We start from the raw sequence: 16,896 nt of genomic DNA, 5'->3' as shown, positions 1-16,896 counted from the left end.
TCCGGCTCCTCCTCGCTTCCACCGGGTACTTCCGTTCCACCTCCTCGGACTTTAGTTTATGTGTGTTCTAGAGTTCCTTCAAGCTCCGTTGGGCTATCCCTAAATGGGCCGGAAAAGCAACCGCTCACACGACCATTTATCACCGTTAAGGCCACAAAGAACACGTCTCATTGTTTCCCTAGTCTCTGCATTGGCCCTGCCGAGCCTCATGGGAATTGTAGTCTTGTTTAGTAACCCGCTGGATAACCGCGGAAGGTCGCGCTAAAAGTAAAGGAAACTACTTAAGGCACGGAACCCCAGAAGTTCTGGTAGTTGTAGTCAAGAAGCCCTGTGGCACCTCCGGACAGCGCTTAAAGGCAAAGGCGGGAAAACTACAACTTCCAGCATGCTCTGCGGCCTCTTTCTTGACCCACGTTTCCCCCTCCCGCCCCACCCAGCGACTGTTCGCTTCCGCCCATTTTCTATGCAGCTTAGCCTGACTAGAAAGGGTGGTCCAGCGGCGGAAGAGTCTGACGCTGCCCTGAAAGGGTGGGCTCGGTGTGGAAGAGGTGAGGGTGTCCCAATCCGTTTGGGCCGCGTATCTGGTTGAGTCCGACCACGCCGCGGACATATCCTTTTCCTCTTACTCTCTGAGGTGTCCCTAGACCCCCCGCCAGGCCCGACTCCTCCAGTCGGAGCGACCGAGTACGCTACGAGCCCGAGTACACTCGAGATTGGGGCTGTGAGTGAGCCTCGACATTTGATTTTGAAAGAGCATTTACTCTGCCAGCGATCCGCCGGACTCTGGCGACTGCATAGGTCCATGGCTTCCTGGACTTTTCGCCTGTAGAGTCTTCCTAGGTTAACCCACATTCCCCGGTCTCCGTTAATAGCCTCACATGTGGAAGCCTGGCTCAGAAGATAATTGAATCTGAGTGTAACTTCTCGGTAGCTGGTTTCTGAAGTGTCCTGAGGCTGGGAGCGTGTTGGTTGTGGATTTTTTTTTTTTTTTTCCTGATGCCTGTTGTCCTTCCTTTGTCCTGTACCTCGGATTTGCTTCCCTGTCTTGTGGGCTCTCAGTACAGGTGACGATAGGGACAAGCCTCTGCTGTATTTGAAATCATGTTGAAGCACTTTTCCCAGTCACTTTTAAAATTGTACCTGGTTGCTGCAACTTGTAGAGCCATTAAATCTTTATCATTATCTCTTTACTTGGCAAGTAAATTTACGTTCTGATTTGGCTAGAAGTACAAATTGGTGGCAAGTATCTCCTGCGGTTGCATGGTTAAAAACGATTCCAGAAATTCTCTGGTGGATTATCGGGTGTGTTAGACACATTCTATGCTTATCTGTAGATATTTCCAGATATTTATTTACTGCCCTTGTTTTCCCTAGAGTAAACCAGAAGGACCATACATGTCAGAGTGGAAGTGATTCAGGAGCTAGAAAACCTAGATTATAGGAGCAGTTAGCAAAGTGGTTTTGGTACCTCATTCTTTTGTGCCTCATCTTCCTCATCAGTGAAATAGAGATGGAATCTGCCAGACCTACCTTACAGAGCTGTTGTGAGGATGAGAGTGCTCTATTAAGTTGGCAATCTGTGCCAGGGACATTTACATACTCTATGTACGTCTTCAGTGTTGGTGATAGCCACTCTCAGCATTTTTGTGTCAGATTAATTTTTTTAATCTTTAGGATTGCTTGAAAGTATTTTCTGTCTAGCTTTTTCTAAGCTGCCATGATGCTTTACTAATAAAAATTAACACTGAGCATTAATTTTGTATCAGACACTAGGTGCTCCACATGTATGATCTAGTTTAAGCTTCACAACAATTTTATAAGGTAAGGGGTCTATTGTTATGCCCATTTTACAGATGAGGAAACTAAGATGGAAAGGTGTCAGTAAAATATCCTACACTAAAAAGAACTGATCTTTAGTATTTACTTTTCTGCTAGGTGTTCCCTGAGTCCTATTTCTTCTTCACTGCAATCTTGTGAGGTAGGATATCATTTTCTCCAAGGCTTAGAAGTAAAATTATTTACCCAGTTTCCTCAGAATTGGGAGACCAAGATTTGAATTCAAAGCTGCCTACTATAAAGTCTGTGCTTGTACCACCATGAAGGATGATTTCATTGTATCTGTCGACTTTTTTATTTGGCTTTAAATATACAAAAGGATTTTTAAGTTACATCTGGGTTCACTAGAAATTGATTAGTGATGTCTGCCATGGGAAGGGATCAGACATTAGAAAATTCCCACCATACCTTTGCAATCCCTATATCCTCTGAAAACACAAGAGTCAGGAAGTGAGAGTACACATGATTTCCTGGCTTATAGTGGTTTGACTTAGGATTTTTCAGCTTTATGATGGTGCAAAAGTGATGCACATCCAGGAGAAGCCGTAGGGTGAGTTTTGAATATGGATCTTTTCCCGGGCTGGCAATATACAGCATTGCACTGTTGTGATGCTTGGCAGTGACAGTGAGCTACGGCACCCAGTCAGCCACATCACAAGAGTGAACAACTGGTACGTTTAAACTATTCTGCACCCACACAGCCATTCTGTTTTTTCACTTTCAGTACAGTAGTCAATAAATTACATGAGATATTCAACACTTTATTATAAAATAGGCCTTGCGTTAAATGATCTTGCCCGACTGCAGGCTAATATAAGTGTTCTAAGCACATTGAAGGTAGGCTAGGCTAAGCCATGATGTTCAGTGTTTTCCACTCACGATATTTTCTTATGCTTGGTTTATCAGGATGTTAACCTCATTGTAAGTTAAGGAATATCTGTAGAGTATGTTAAGGGCCATCAGAAGCTTCAACAGGGCTGCCGTGATGAGTGTATGTCAAGCTTCTGTTGTGAAAGGTACCGTTGAGAGAAAAGGAAAAGCAAATGAATTCTTTAGAATTTAACCCTGTGTAGCCTTTGGAGTTCTTTTTGTTGCTTTGGGAGTTTTGGTTACTCCGTCCTAGTGTTTTTTGTTTTTTAATATTTATTTATTTTGAGAGAGCATGTGTGAGCAGTCTGGAAGGGCAGAGAGGAGAGAGAGAATCCTAATCTGGCTCCTTGCTGTTAGTGCTGAGCCCGACATGGGATTCAATCCCAGAAACTGTGAGATCCTGACCCAGGCTGAAATCAAGAGTCGGACCCTTAACCGACTTAGCCACCCAGGCACACCACTGTTTCTTAGTTTAAATCAGTTTTCACTCTGTCCAGTTGGCATTGATAATTTTTTTCAGAGTGAAATCTAATTTTAGAATAGTGATGGGAGGGACTTGTGGTATTTTGACTGATTCTTTATATATATATTTTTTCTTTTCTTGGCCATGCTCTCAGTTCCCAGAATTCGGCCAATACTTATTCGTAAATTAATCATAATTTGAAGATACAGGCAGGATAATTCTACTTCATTTAATCTTTGCTTTCTTTCTTCTGACATTTAGCAAGCATGTATGAGAACAAGAGCCATTTTTATTCACTGTGGTATTCCCAGAGCCTGGAATAGTGCCTCAAAGATGGCACTCAGTATTAGATAAATGTTGAATACATGAATGCAATTTTTATCTGTTTTGTTGATGCTTTTTCTTCAATTTAATTTTTTAAATATTTATTTTTGAGAGAGGGGGGAGGGTGTGAGCAGGGGAGGAGCAGAGAGAGAGGGAGACAGAGAATCCAAGCAGGCTCCTCACTGTCCGTGCAGAGCCTGATGTGGGGCTTGAATTCATGAACCTGAGCCGAAGTTGGATGGTTAACCAACTGAGCCACCCAGGTGCCCTGGTTTTGTTGATACTTTGATCTTGTGTATTCAGCAAAATTTGGGATGCATTCTTATAACACTTGCCTGTCTTGTGCTGTTACCTTTATACATATCTATGCTGAATACCCCAGCTTTCTTGTAGGGTGCTTCAGAAGAGGGGCTGTGTCTTGTACTTTTTTTTTTTAATGTTTATTTTTGAGAGAGAGACAGAGACAGAGACAGAGAGAGACAGAGTGTGAGTGGGAGGGGGGCAGAGAGAGAGGGAGACACAGAATCCGAAGCAGGCTCCAGGCTCTGAGCTGTCAGCACAGAGCCCAACGTGGGGCTTGAACTCGCGTACCACGAGATCATGACCTGAGCTGAAGTTGGCCGCTTAACCTACTGAGCCACCCAGGTGCCCCTGTCTTGCATTTTTTACATATCCCTCACAGCTCCTGAGAGAGTGCCTTGAACAAAGTAGGTAGTCTAGGAATGAAGAGTACTCGTGGGTAATTAGAGGATCAAAAGTATGATTTGATCAGTTGGAGACGCAAGGATCTGATTTTATGTGGCAGATTCAATATTTGCTCTATCTAATTCTTTGAAATGTCCCCAAATTACTGGGGTGTGGGGTGGGAGGGAGAGTTTGTAGTGAAGGAAATTAAAGTTTTTGGAGCTCTGTGGGAAGTGATCCAGGAAACGACATGTATCTGTCTTACTCTTACTCCAGATGAATCGGACAAAAGGTGATGAGGAGGAGTATTGGAATAGCTCCAAGTTCAAGGCTTTCACCTTTGATGATGAAGATGATGAACTGTCACAGGTGGGTTTTCTTGAGCAATTGCTGCAGGTCACACCTCCTCCACAGTGCCACTCTAAAATTCCTTCCCCTTGTGTCCTTGGTAAGCTAGCTTTTGACTGTGTCTCCATTAGGCTCAGAAGTGTTTGGGGTCAGACCTTTAGAAAAATCCTCATAGAAAAGAGGTTTCAAAACAGAGCCAGAAAGATTGTAAAAATCAACTCTCCACCCTTCTTACTTTTGTTCTTAAGGTAACTTATTCCTTTCAGTTTTTTTTTTCCCTCAGAACCCCAAATCTTTTATCATATGATGTAATTGTTATTTTTGAACAATGAATTGGATTGGAAGTTGTCTTTATTGCATCTATTTTACAAATGGGGAAACATTTATTTTGGAGAGATGGACAGACTCACTCAGGTTTACACAGTAAGTCATTGCCAGGAATATGATTAGCACTTTTTTTTTTTTAAGAGGTTTTTTTTTTTTTAATGTTTTACTTATTTTTGAGGGGAGCGGGGGCAGACAAAGAGGCAGATAGATCTGAAGCAGGCTTCACATTGACAGCAGCGAGCCCAATGCAGGGCTCGAACCCATGAACCGTGAGATCGTGACCTGACTGAAGTCGGATGCTCAACCAACTGAGCCACCCAGGCGCCTCAAGAGTTGTTTGTTTGTTTGTTTGTTTGTTTGTTTGTTTGTTTTTTAAGTTTATTTATTTATTTTGAGAGAGAGAGGTTGAGAGAGCATACGCATGCACTCTAGGGCAAGGCAGAAAGAAGGAGAGAGAGAATCCCAAGCAAACTCCACATTGTCAGTGCAAAGCCTGATATGGGGCTGGATCCCATGAACTGTGAGATCATGACCTGTGCTGAAATCAAGAGTCAGAACTGACTGAGCCGCTCAGGTGCCCCTATTATTAGAACCTAAAAGCAGCTTTGATTCCTTTTAACTCTTGCCACTGGACTGCAGTGTTGGCTAAAGAACAATTTGTTTTCTTGGCAAGTATCTGGCAGGCTAGATTGCAAAGGGTGAAAGTGTTTGCCATCTTTAAGTGTCAATTGCTCAGCCACCTTGATTGTCAAAGAGATAGGTGGGAAATACTGCTTACCTGAGTGCCCTGCCTTATGTCCCTCCGCAGTTAAAGGAATCCAAGAGAGCAGTAAATAGTCTTCGAGACTTCGTGGATGATGATGATGACGATGACCTGGAGAGAGTCAGCTGGAGTGGGGAGCCAGTGGGAAGTAAGTAGAAGAGGCTATAGGAGGGGATTGATATTCAGGGTTCTTGTCACTAATGAGGGCTCCATTTGCTTGTCTTCTCAGTGTTTTGTCAGGAAGGGGAATGAGGGTAGACTATTTTCAGATGAGCATACATTTGAAAATTTAACCTCAGAAGATACTTGAGGAAATAACAGTAGTTCCCATGTGGCTGTCTAGTCTGCTGTCTTAGGGTTAATGCTTGGCTGGGTATTTCGGACTCACTTGGGGTGCTTGTTAAAATTAAATTCCTAGGCTTCACTCCAGAGACTTTGATTCAGTATGTCTCGGGGGTGAGGGTCTTAATTTATGATAGATACTGTAAGTGCTTCCAATATGCAGTCATATTTGGGACTATTGGCTTAATTGCTCCTAACTGGCTGGTAGGACTGACTTCCTTAGCCACCAAGTCTCATCGTCTAGCTGTTATATAATACCACTTAACGCTTTTGCAGAGTCCATCTGATTTTTGAGAATGTTAAAATTTTTTTAATGTAGGACTGTCATCACACTTTAAAAATATAGTATTTTAGGCAATCAATGAAAAGTTTTCCTCCAACACTATCGTGCATTTACTGTTCTCAGTCCCTGCTATCCCAAAACACTGCTGTGGTTTGCTTCCTGTGTGTTCAACTAAAGATTCTTTTTATATTTGGAAATGCATATAGGAATATGTATATTCTTATCCCCTCTTTTACACCAGTGGTAGCATGCTTTATACCCTGCTCTTTTCAATTGACAATATAGTTTGGAGATCTTTCCATATCAGTACGTAAAGAAGTTTCTCATTCTCTATTTATTTTTTAAAATTATTTTATTTTATTTTTCAGAGAGAGAGAAGCAGAGCACAAGCAGGGGAGGGGCAGAGAGAGAGGGAGACGAATCTGAAACAGGCTCCAGGCTGTCAGTACAGAGCCCGATGTGGAGCTCGAACTCATGAGCTGTGAGATCATGACCTGAGCTGAAGTCGGACACTTAACCGACTGAGCCACCCAGGCGCCCCACTCTCATTCTCTCTTTTAAAACAACAGCATCGATTATGTTGTATGGGTTTACCATAATTTGTTTAAACAGTCCACTTTTGATGAACTTTAGATTGTTCCCAATCTTTTGTTTATACTGCTATCAATAACCTTGTTTTCTGCCCATATATGAGTATATGAAAGATCAATTCTTGAGTGGAATCACTGGCAGAGGGTATTTGCATCTGTATGGGTTAGATATTGCCAAATTCTTCTCCACAGGGACTGTACCAGTGTGCCCCCATCAGCGATGTTTGAGTGTTTCTGTTTCCCCACAGCTTTGCCAACACAGGGTATTATTGAACTCTAGATCTTTGCCAGTTTTACAGGGGCCAATGGTATCTCAGTGCACTTTTACTTTGTGTAATTCTTTTATTAAAAGTAAGGTTGAGCATCTTTTCGTATGTTTAATAGCCACTTGAATTTCCTTTTCTGTGATCCATTTGTTAATTTCCTTTGCTCCTTTTTCTGTTGATGAGTCGATTTGAATTTATTTTTTCTCTCTACTTCAATTTTTTAAGTCCATGTCAATAACAGACCGGGGCCTCTGGTGAAAAACTTTTAGTATTTATCAGAATGCTGTATATCAAGGATTATTGTGTATGAGAATCACTGATTTAGTTCTATCTCACAGGTATCTCATGGTCCATCAAAGAGACTGCTGGTAACAGTGGGTCAAACCAGGAGGGGCGTGAACAGCTCAAGAGCCGAAACAGCTTCTCCTCCTATGCACAATTACCCAAACCTACTTCTACCTACTCCCTGAGCAGCTTTTTTAGAGGTAAAGAGATTGTTAAAGGGGTAGGGGGGCCCTCCTTTTCTCTTTCCCCCCCCAAAAAAAGCACTCAGTTTATAATTTTCATTTACTCTGGAAGAAAAAGATTATTGAAGGATAAAGAATTATCTTTGGAACTGGCAGTTAGGGATTAGAAGTCAGAGAAGAGAGACATTCAGAGGGATTTGGCAGGAACATGATGAACAAAACTGACATTAGTTCTGTGGCAGGTGCTGAAGAAATTTACCCAGGTCAGGATTCCTGCCTACCCCTGTGCATTGCTGTAGGGAACCCTTGTTTACTACTGGTGGGGATATAAAATGGCGTAGCCACTGCGGAAGACAGTATGGCAGTTGCTTAAAAAAGTAAGCCAGACATACAAGGGCAAATATTGTATGATTCCATTTCTATAAGATACCTACAATATTTAGATTCATAAAGACAGTAAAATAGTGGTGACCGGGACTGGAGGTTAGGAGAAATGGGGAGTTATTGTTTAATGGGTACAGAATCTTAGTTTGGGATGATGAGAAAGTCCTAATGATGGATAGTGGTGATGGTTGTACAGTGTGAATGTACTCAGTGCCACCAAACTGTACATTTAAGAATGGTAAAAAACGTTTATGTCATGTGTATTTTACCACAAGTAAAAAAAATTTTTTTCCCTGACTTTGTTTTTCATGGCACCTCAAATTTCTGAAGTTGAATGGAGGTTTGTTTTAAGCCTTGAGTTCCCACATTGCATAAAAAAGGTTCTATACATACTGCATCCTTAACCAAGTGAAATGCTTCTGACTGGAACTATTGACCTCTCCCCTTACATGTTCTTTACTTCCAGGGAGAACTAGACCTGGAAGTTTCCAGTCTCTTTCGGATGGTAAGCATTGACCCTCTGCTTTGGAGTACTATGGGAGAAGTTACTGATATGTGGTACACTCTGCAGGGTCATGGAGATAGGTGGTAATTAGATGAAATGTTTTCTGAGTCTACCACCATTATTAGAGAAATTTTCTGATTTTGAGTAAGGAGGTCAAGATCATTCTGGCTATAGGGGCAAGGGGTGACTTCTAGGGGCGCTGTTTCTGGGGAGGAGCTGAGATCTACTTTGGGCCATAAAGATGCCTTGGGACCTCACGAGTCAACAAAATGCATGTGAGAAGGAAGCAGTAGAGGACAGGAGTGACATGAAGATGGTGTCTTTCTGAATCAGCTGCCTATTTTTTCCAGCTCTGTCGGACACACCTGCCAAAAGCTATGCTCCAGAGCTGGGCAGACCTAAGGGGGAGTACAGGGTGAGTTATATCTTGCACTGGTGTGACACTTCACACAGTGCAGAGTGCTTTGACATACGTTATCTTGCTTGATCTTCCTAACTTTTTGACCAGCTAATACCTTAACTTTTATGTAGAGAAGAAAACTGGATTTCTAAATATCAGGGCTTGCCTTGAGTCTCACAGCTATTAAATGGTGAAACTGGGACTCCGTTTATTTTCTGATTCTGTCCTAGTGCACTTCCCTTACCCATTATACTGCCTTTTGAAGGCTGTATTTTGAAACTTTTGATCATCGCTGTGGTCTGGAAGCTTTGTGGAGCTCATATTCCCAAGAAGCACATAACAAAGTAAATTGATTCATAAGGAAGGAAGTATATCATAAGATCCAGAAGAGAAACATGTCTCCTTCTTTTCCTTCTGTCTGCATAACCGTCAGTTAGAATCTCAAAATGTGACTAATTGTATCTAGGGGGTGACATCCTGAACCAGTAGGCATAGGGTTATGGTTTTGTCAGTTGGTTCTTTCCCTTTTTGATCCATCTCTTCTTGCCTGTATTGTCCCTGTTGTAATTTCTTCAGACACTCAGAACAAGACCATTCTTGTTCTTCATTTTTTTTTCATCCATTCCCTCCCACAAAATATTTCCCCATTAGGGAATAAAGATAAGAGTTTTAAGTGAGGAGCTGGCACACTGATAATGCTGATCCCTTAACCTCTTGAGATTCGTGTGTTGCTGATATTCTAGGATTATAGCAATGACTGGAGCCCCAGTGACACAGTGCGACGCCTTCGGAAGGGCAAGGTAAGGCCACTGGAGAGAGAATTCTTGTGGGAAAAGAGCACCATGGCTGGGAGAAAACATTTTCAAAATACATATGTTATAAAGGATTTTTTTTATCAAGAATATATAAAGAACAATGATTATCTTCAATAAGAAGATAAACACCTCAGTAAAAAACTTGGTGCAAGATGTAACCAGTTACGTCAAAAAAAGATACGTGAATAGCCAAAGAGCACTTGAAAAGTTCTTTCACATTAACAGTTATCAAGAAAATGTGAATTAAAACTGTGAAATACTACTGTATAGCCACTAGAATGGCTAAACTTAAAAGTATTGATCATACCAAGCATTGGGACGCTGTGGAGGAGCCAGAACTCTGGTACACTGAGAGCAAGAAGGGAAAATGTTAAAACTACTCTGGAAAATAGTCTGGCACCTTCTTATGAAGTTAAACATACACTTAACTTCATTGCTAGATATTTACAATCCAAGAGGAATGAAAACTTATGTTCAAAGACTTATACACAAATTTTTGTAACAGCTTCATTTATAATAGCCCCCAAAGTGGAAATAACCCAAATATCCTTCAGGAGATAAATGGATAAATGGTGATATGTCCATACAATGGCAAACTGTTTACCAGTAAGTAGGAATAAATTAGTGGTACTCACCACAATGTATTGATTCATCTCAGAAATGTGATCTTGAAGGGCACCTGGCTGGCTCAGTCAGTAGAGTATGTGTCTCTAGATCTCAGGGTCATGAGTTCAAGTCATGTGGGTGTGGAGCCTACTAAAAACAAAACAAACAAACAAAAAAAGTGAAATTGAGTAAAAGAAGCCAAATGTGAAAGAGTACATATTGTATGGTTCTGTTTCTGAAATCCTAGAAAAGGGAAAACTTTGGTGATTAAAAACAGGTGAATGGTTGCGAGGGGCTAGAGATTGGGTGCGGGGGAGTTGACATCAAAGCTGACAAGGGAACTTTTTGGGGTGATGGAGTTGTTCTGTATCTTGATTATGGTAGTATATGAACTTGTCAAACTCACTGAATATTACAGTTGAATAGGGTAGACTTTATTGTATGTAAATTATACCTCCTTAAAAAGAGAACAGGTGATCTCTCTACCCATTGACTTTGGCAGGACTTTATCAGGACATCAGGACTTTCTTGCACGCTAATTCTGTTCTTATTTTGCCAGGCCTGCTCACTAGAAAGATTCCGCTCCTTACAGGACAAGCTACAACTCCTAGAGGAAGCAGTAAGCATGCATGATGGAAATGTCATTACTGCAGTAAGTTGTGGGTTTTGTTTGTTGTTTGTTTAGTTGTTGTTTTCAGTAGTTTCTCAGAGTCCATTCAGAATAGGACTTTAACATTTTAGGTTAAATGTCTAGAAAAGATCCTAGATTTCTCTTATTTATTTGTTTGTTTAAGAGAGAGAAAGGGAGAGCAAGAGCATGGAAGGGGCAGAGAGGGGGAGAGACACAATCCCGAGCAGGCTTTGTGCTGTGGGCACAAAGCTTGATGCGGCACTTGAACTCACAAACCATGAACTAAAACCAAGAGTCAGATGCTTAACTGAGCCACCCAAGCACCCCCTCGATTCCTCTTAAAGTGTAGGATTCTCAGTAATACATGCTCTGAGGCTCGGCTGGCAGGACTTGCATTGTATGTGGAACTCTTGATTATAATCAGGAAATAGCAGGTTGGCTTCTAAAAAGTAATCTGAGAGAGAAGACGTATGAGAGCAGTCTCTCAGAGGGGGTGTCTCTTGCCAGTGTGGGAATGGGCAGGTGGACTTCTCTTAGACATCTGCCAAGATGCCTAATGTGTCGCTGACATCATTTCTAGACATCAGGAGCTCAGGGCAGGGCTTTGCGTTTGAAAGGTTACACAGAGTAATTTATTCTTTGTTCTCCTTTCCTCTAGGTTCTGATCTTCCTGAAGAGGACACTGAGCAAAGGTGAGCATGGGTTGAGAGAAATCTTCAGTCGACAAGATACCTGCTACATTTGAAGGGAGAATGTCATTGTGGCTTTTATCAGAATTCACCATCATCAGGTCTGTTTCTGAGACAGCTGGGATGGCCTAAGACTTCAGAGTATCCATCTCATCTCTTGAGGGCAGTTTTTCATCCTGTAGGGTGATAAGTCTGTTAACTTCAAAGTGTCCCTATTTGCTAGACAGACAGATGGCTGTGTTGATTTGAGGACTTCAGAGTCCATGCTAGGTGCCTGCTGGTTGAGTTGGTGAAGGCTGACTGAATGGCTAAGAGTTGCCCTGGACCATGGAGTGCATTGATGGTGGATTGAGCCAGAGGAATGGGTACCATAAAAAACTGTTCCTTGCTTGTGATTGGCTCTGAGATGTTTGGAATGTATGAGGAGGGAGACCAATTTCACACCTGAGTAATAGGCTTTAATTTCCCCACCTAACTATTTCCTGCCTGCCAGAGATCCTCTTCCGAGAGCTGGAGGTGCGACAGGTTGCTTTGAGACATCTCATTCACTTCCTTAAAGAAATAGGGGATCAAAAGTTGCTTTTAGACCTCTTCAGGTAAGAACTGATCATCTTGTCTATGAAGTTTACTGAGTCTTTATTCAAAGCACGCTGGAGAATACAAAGAGAAAAGACATTGTTCTTTTTTTGTTATTAGATAAGATACTGAAACGGTGATGGGATAACTAATAATGCACCTCAGCCTATGATAAAGTGACAGTATAGCAGGTGGTTAAGAAGGAGGCCCTGGAGTCAAACATACCTACATTGAATACTGGCAACACCACTTAGTTCATAGAGTGACCTTGAGCAAGTTGCCCAACCTTTCCAAGCATTAGTTCCAAACCTGTACAATGGAAATGATGATTTGTACCCGGCAGGTCATTATGAAGATTAAAAGAGTTAGTGTGGGAAAAGCACTTAGCTTAATACATAGTCTGTATTAATATTTTTAAGCATTTTGTTATAAAAGACTCAGAATAAAGGTATCTTTTATTGCTTGGTCCCCAATGATGCCAGTGGGAAGTACGGTGGAAGAGCAAAAGAAGAAAATAACAATCTTTAGTCAGGATACCCAGGAAAGCCGCATGGAGGTGTTTAGGAATTGAGACTAGGTAGGATTGTAATAGGTAGAGAGGCAAGAGGTAGGCATATGTGCTGGTGGTCGGGCAGGAGAATATCTTCTACCATGTTTTCCTTCCTTCCCTATCTCATTCTAATCAGTAGAGACTTTCCTGCCCTTAGCTTAAAATGTATATTATGTCTTGTCTTCAATGTCAGGAAAGGGGTTAGAACCTTTGTTTAGGCTGATAATGTGGCCCATGGTAACTCCAATTATCTAGTGACTCCAGCACAGTGATGAGCTGCCCCAAGACTATGGTGGGAAAAGCAGATCACCTAGTCAGGGCCAAGATTACAGATGTTAGCCAGGAATTTGCAGAAGACATGTTCATTGAGGCAGGCTGTTCTCTCCCTCCTTCCCTCCCTCTTTCTCTCCCTCCCTCCCTTCCTTCCTTCCTTCCTTCCTTCCTTCCTTCCTTCCTTCCTTCCTTCCCTCCCTCCCTCCCTCCCTCCCTCCCACCCGATCAACGAGGCTTTATTAGGCATTACCTCTAGGCCAAAGCAGTGACGTTAGTTACAGTGGTCCATTCAGAATAAGAAAGAATTAGAAGACAATGTCCTTGTTCTCCAAGGTCTTACCACCTTTGGGATAGACAAAACCCATTCTACACTACGTGAAAACAACAGAATAATATAGAAAATCTGTTTCCAAGATTGTTCTGACAGAGAAGAGGGCTTTAATCTTTCCAAAAAACCCTGTAAGATTACTGTGGGCTAAGGTTTTGTGGAGGCTCTGAGCCTATCAGACCTGTTAACATTACAAAGTTATTACTGTCCTGCAATGCCTTCTTGTCCTTGCTTCTTTCTCAGCTAGAGCGATCAGGGGAACAATCATACCTGATCCACCATGTGTTTTGAAGAGGTTGCTCATAGAAATTTTAAGAGGAGGGCTTATTTCATTTATGGAGGCAAATGAGTTTGAATAGCAGCCATCCTATTTTGTGAGGTTATACTGCCACACATCAATAGATAAAAATGCCCTGCTCCCTTCTGCTTCTTCCCAGGTTCCTAGATAGAACAGAAGAGCTTGCGGTAAGTGTGGCCTTTGTTTCAGTTGGGGACCTGTTTAACAGAAATCTAAGCCAAAACCCAGCCTCCAAGATCCCAGAAATCTAAGCCAAAACCCAGCCTCCAAGATCCCAGAAATCTAAGCCAAAACCCAGCCTCCGAGATCCCAGACTAGTTAACAGTTTCCTTCCTTTGGTATTGATTGCATCCGGACGAGAAAGGCACTGGGAAGCCTGAAAACTAAATCCAAATGATGTTCTGTTTCTTTTTATATGCTCTTTTGATTGGGCGTGTCAATAAACACTTTTTTGAATAAATGAATAAAAAACTGGCCTGGTCAATTTGTAATTTGTTTTTTAGTTCTTAGTTGTTTTCAGTTCCTGGTTTGTAGGAGCTTTTGGGTTTTGGCTTCTAATACTAGAAAATGTTGGAGAGTTAAGAGGGATTAGAAAGCAGATATAGGTCAAGAAGGAAGATAGGTCAAGCCGGGCTGCACCCAATACACATTTTGGCTGAGGGCTGAATGGCCAAGTGTGTAAACTGATTTTTGGCAGATTTTCACCATTACAGAATAAACTCCTGAAATACCAGAATAAATCTGAAATTGTACCAAAAATTTCATTATTTTATTAAAAATGTAGAGATATACTTTTAAAAGTTTGCCATTGTAGTGCAGGGGTAAGAATTCCTCAGCATATCCATGGCAGGATTGTCCCTTCAGTCACTACACCACACGTTTGTGGTGTTATCAGTGCTCACATTCAGCTGGCACGCTTAATAATCTTGCTAACCTTCTTCACACCGCAGAATAAAATTGAGGAAAATGTTTTTTCAGTCACATTTTGTAAAAGGAACTTTTACTTAATATTCAAGGCATGGAACAATCACAAAAATCCTTTATCTTAATCTACTGAAAGTGATTGGCAGTCTGTAGCAATCATTTTGAAAAGCTTTTTGTTTACATTTTTAATCTCCATAGATTTGTTGTGGTTTTTTTTTTAATGTTTTTTTTTTTTTTTTTTTTTGAGAGAGAGAGAGAGAGAGAGAGAGAGAGAGAGTGAGCAGGGGAGGGGCAGAGAGAGGGAGATACAGAATCTGAAGCAGGCTCCAGGCTCTGAGTGTCAGCACAGAGCCCAACATGGGGCTCGAACTCATGAGCCATGAAATCAGGAGGTGAGCCAAAGTCGTATGCTTAACCGACTGCGCCACTGAAGCGCCCCTAATCTCCATAGATTGGAAGCTATAGGGAATTTTCTTCATACAGCATTCTTATAAAGTTTGTTGTTTTGAAGTTTGATTAGTGAAAATAGATGTGTTTGGGTAACGCATTTTCTTCTAAAACTTTATTTTCTTCCTATTCTCTATTATATTTGAATTGAAGATTCAGATTTACATGCATGCGGTTGTATATAAATTTGGAGTTTTCCAACCTTACGAACTTGAGAATTGACAAAGCTGATGATAGTCTCCTTTCAGTTTCTCCTCACAGAGTGGGAAGTTTACCTAAGTAGGACTTTCCTGAAAGACTTAAGTCCAAATGGAATTGAACAATAAAAATAAACCATAGGTCTCAAAGATTGCTTTCTTTAATACTAGGAATGATTGTATACCAAACATTTTATGAAGATTAGATTATGATATAATTTCTATTCTATTTTATGTTATCATTTACATTTTTATATACTTGTTCCTAAAAGGATATACTGTCCTTCTTAAAGCCAGTTCATTCTCTTAATATTCATATTAACTGTCAATCTGTTTATTTATTTATGAAAGATTGTATTTTTAAGTAATCTCTACACCCAGCGTAGGGCTTGAACTCACAACCCCAAGATCAAGAGTTGCATGCGCTACCAACTGAGCCAGACAGATGCCCCTAATCTATTTTTTTTTTTTTTTTATTTTTGGAAAGTTTTTAATAATTGTGCATAAAATCTCAACTTTTATAACCATCATAAATTATTGCATCAATTAGCTCTTGTAATAATAGGGACTAACTTTTTAATTATTTTTAATTTTTAATGTTTAGAGAGAGCACACATGTGCTCACGTGCAAGTGGGGGAGGGACAGAGACAGAGGGAGACAGAGGATCCAAAGTGGGCTCTGTGCTGACAGCAGAGAGCCCCAGAACCTGACGCTGGGCTTAAACTCAGGAAATGTGAGATCATGACCTGAGCTGAAGTTGGACACTTAACCGACTGAGCCACCCAGGCGTCCCAAATAGGGATTTAATCTTCAGTTCCTTTTTCAGAATTCCAAAATAGAAAGCACATAAGGAGATTGTCTTTCAGAGTTATATGTATGACTTACGGTATTTGAATGTGAGTCTTCACGTGTCAACAGTGAATCAGATGACTTGCCTTACTTGTGTTACTGATGTCAATTATTAGGTATTTACAGGATAATGCTACCATTGATTGAATATAAGGTCAAGGATGCCAAAAATAATGTTGAAGTAAGCATTTAGCTCTTTGGCCTTTTGAAAGACTAAGGCTGAAGCAAAAGCTGGTTTTAGTTAAATAGGCTAAAGCCAAACTTTGGAGTAAAGCTGGGTGCTCAGCTACTCAGTGCTTCATTGTAGGCCAGCGCTGTCCAAATAGAGCTTCCTACGATGATGGCAGCATTCTGTATCTGTGCTACTGGATATGGTAGCCACTAGTCCACATGTAGCTTTTGTACACTTAAAAAAATGACTACTGTAACTAAGGATCTGAATTGTTTAACTTAAATCATTTAAATGTAAATGTAAACCAGATATGGGTAGTGGTTACTGTATTAGATATTGCAGTTATAAATAAACCAAAGAGTGATTTTGAAGATTTTTTTTTTTGAAGTTATCTGTATAACCCTGAGATCAAGAGTCGCTACACTGGGGTGCCTGGGTGGCTCAGTCAGTTAAGTGTCCGACTTCAGCTCAGGTCACGGTCTCGTGGTTCGTGGGTTCAGGCCCCACGTTGGGTTCTGTGCTAATAGCTCAGAGCCTGGAGCCTGCTTGGGATTCTGTGTCTCCCCCTCTCTCTGTTCCTCCCCCGCTCATACACTCACTCTCTCTCTCTCTCTCTCAAAAATAAATGAACATTAAAAAAAAAAAACAAAGTCACATGCACTACTTACTGAGCCAGCCAGGTGCCCCT

General features: G+C 41.2%; 1 protein-coding gene across 2 annotated transcripts in view; it reads left to right on the top strand.

Moving 5' to 3' along the window:
* The first annotated feature begins 420 nt into the window (after positions 1-420).
* VIPAS39 (VPS33B interacting protein, apical-basolateral polarity regulator, spe-39 homolog) overlaps positions 421-16,896 on the top strand; it is a 26,508-nt gene continuing 10,032 nt past the window's right edge. For both annotated transcript variants that reach the window (XM_040477842.1, XM_040477841.1), the window contains exons 1-11: positions 421-548; positions 4,454-4,546; positions 5,661-5,763; positions 7,435-7,581; positions 8,414-8,452; positions 8,803-8,867; positions 9,596-9,652; positions 10,833-10,925; positions 11,563-11,596; positions 12,087-12,189; positions 13,758-13,785. In XM_040477842.1, coding sequence (XP_040333776.1) covers positions 4,454-4,546; positions 5,661-5,763; positions 7,435-7,581; positions 8,414-8,452; positions 8,803-8,867; positions 9,596-9,652; positions 10,833-10,925; positions 11,563-11,596; positions 12,087-12,189; positions 13,758-13,785 — 762 coding nt within the window. In that variant the 5' untranslated portion in view covers positions 421-548. The remainder of the gene's footprint in view (positions 549-4,453; positions 4,547-5,660; positions 5,764-7,434; positions 7,582-8,413; positions 8,453-8,802; positions 8,868-9,595; positions 9,653-10,832; positions 10,926-11,562; positions 11,597-12,086; positions 12,190-13,757; positions 13,786-16,896) is intronic.

Source organism: Herpailurus yagouaroundi, unplaced genomic scaffold, assembly GCF_014898765.1.
Source record: "Herpailurus yagouaroundi ecotype Mexico unplaced genomic scaffold, PumYag 141, whole genome shotgun sequence".
NCBI classification, from domain to species: Eukaryota; Metazoa; Chordata; class Mammalia; order Carnivora; family Felidae; genus Herpailurus; species Herpailurus yagouaroundi.
The sequence above is the reverse complement of the archived record's forward strand: the minus strand, read 5'-3'. Positions and strand labels throughout refer to the sequence as shown.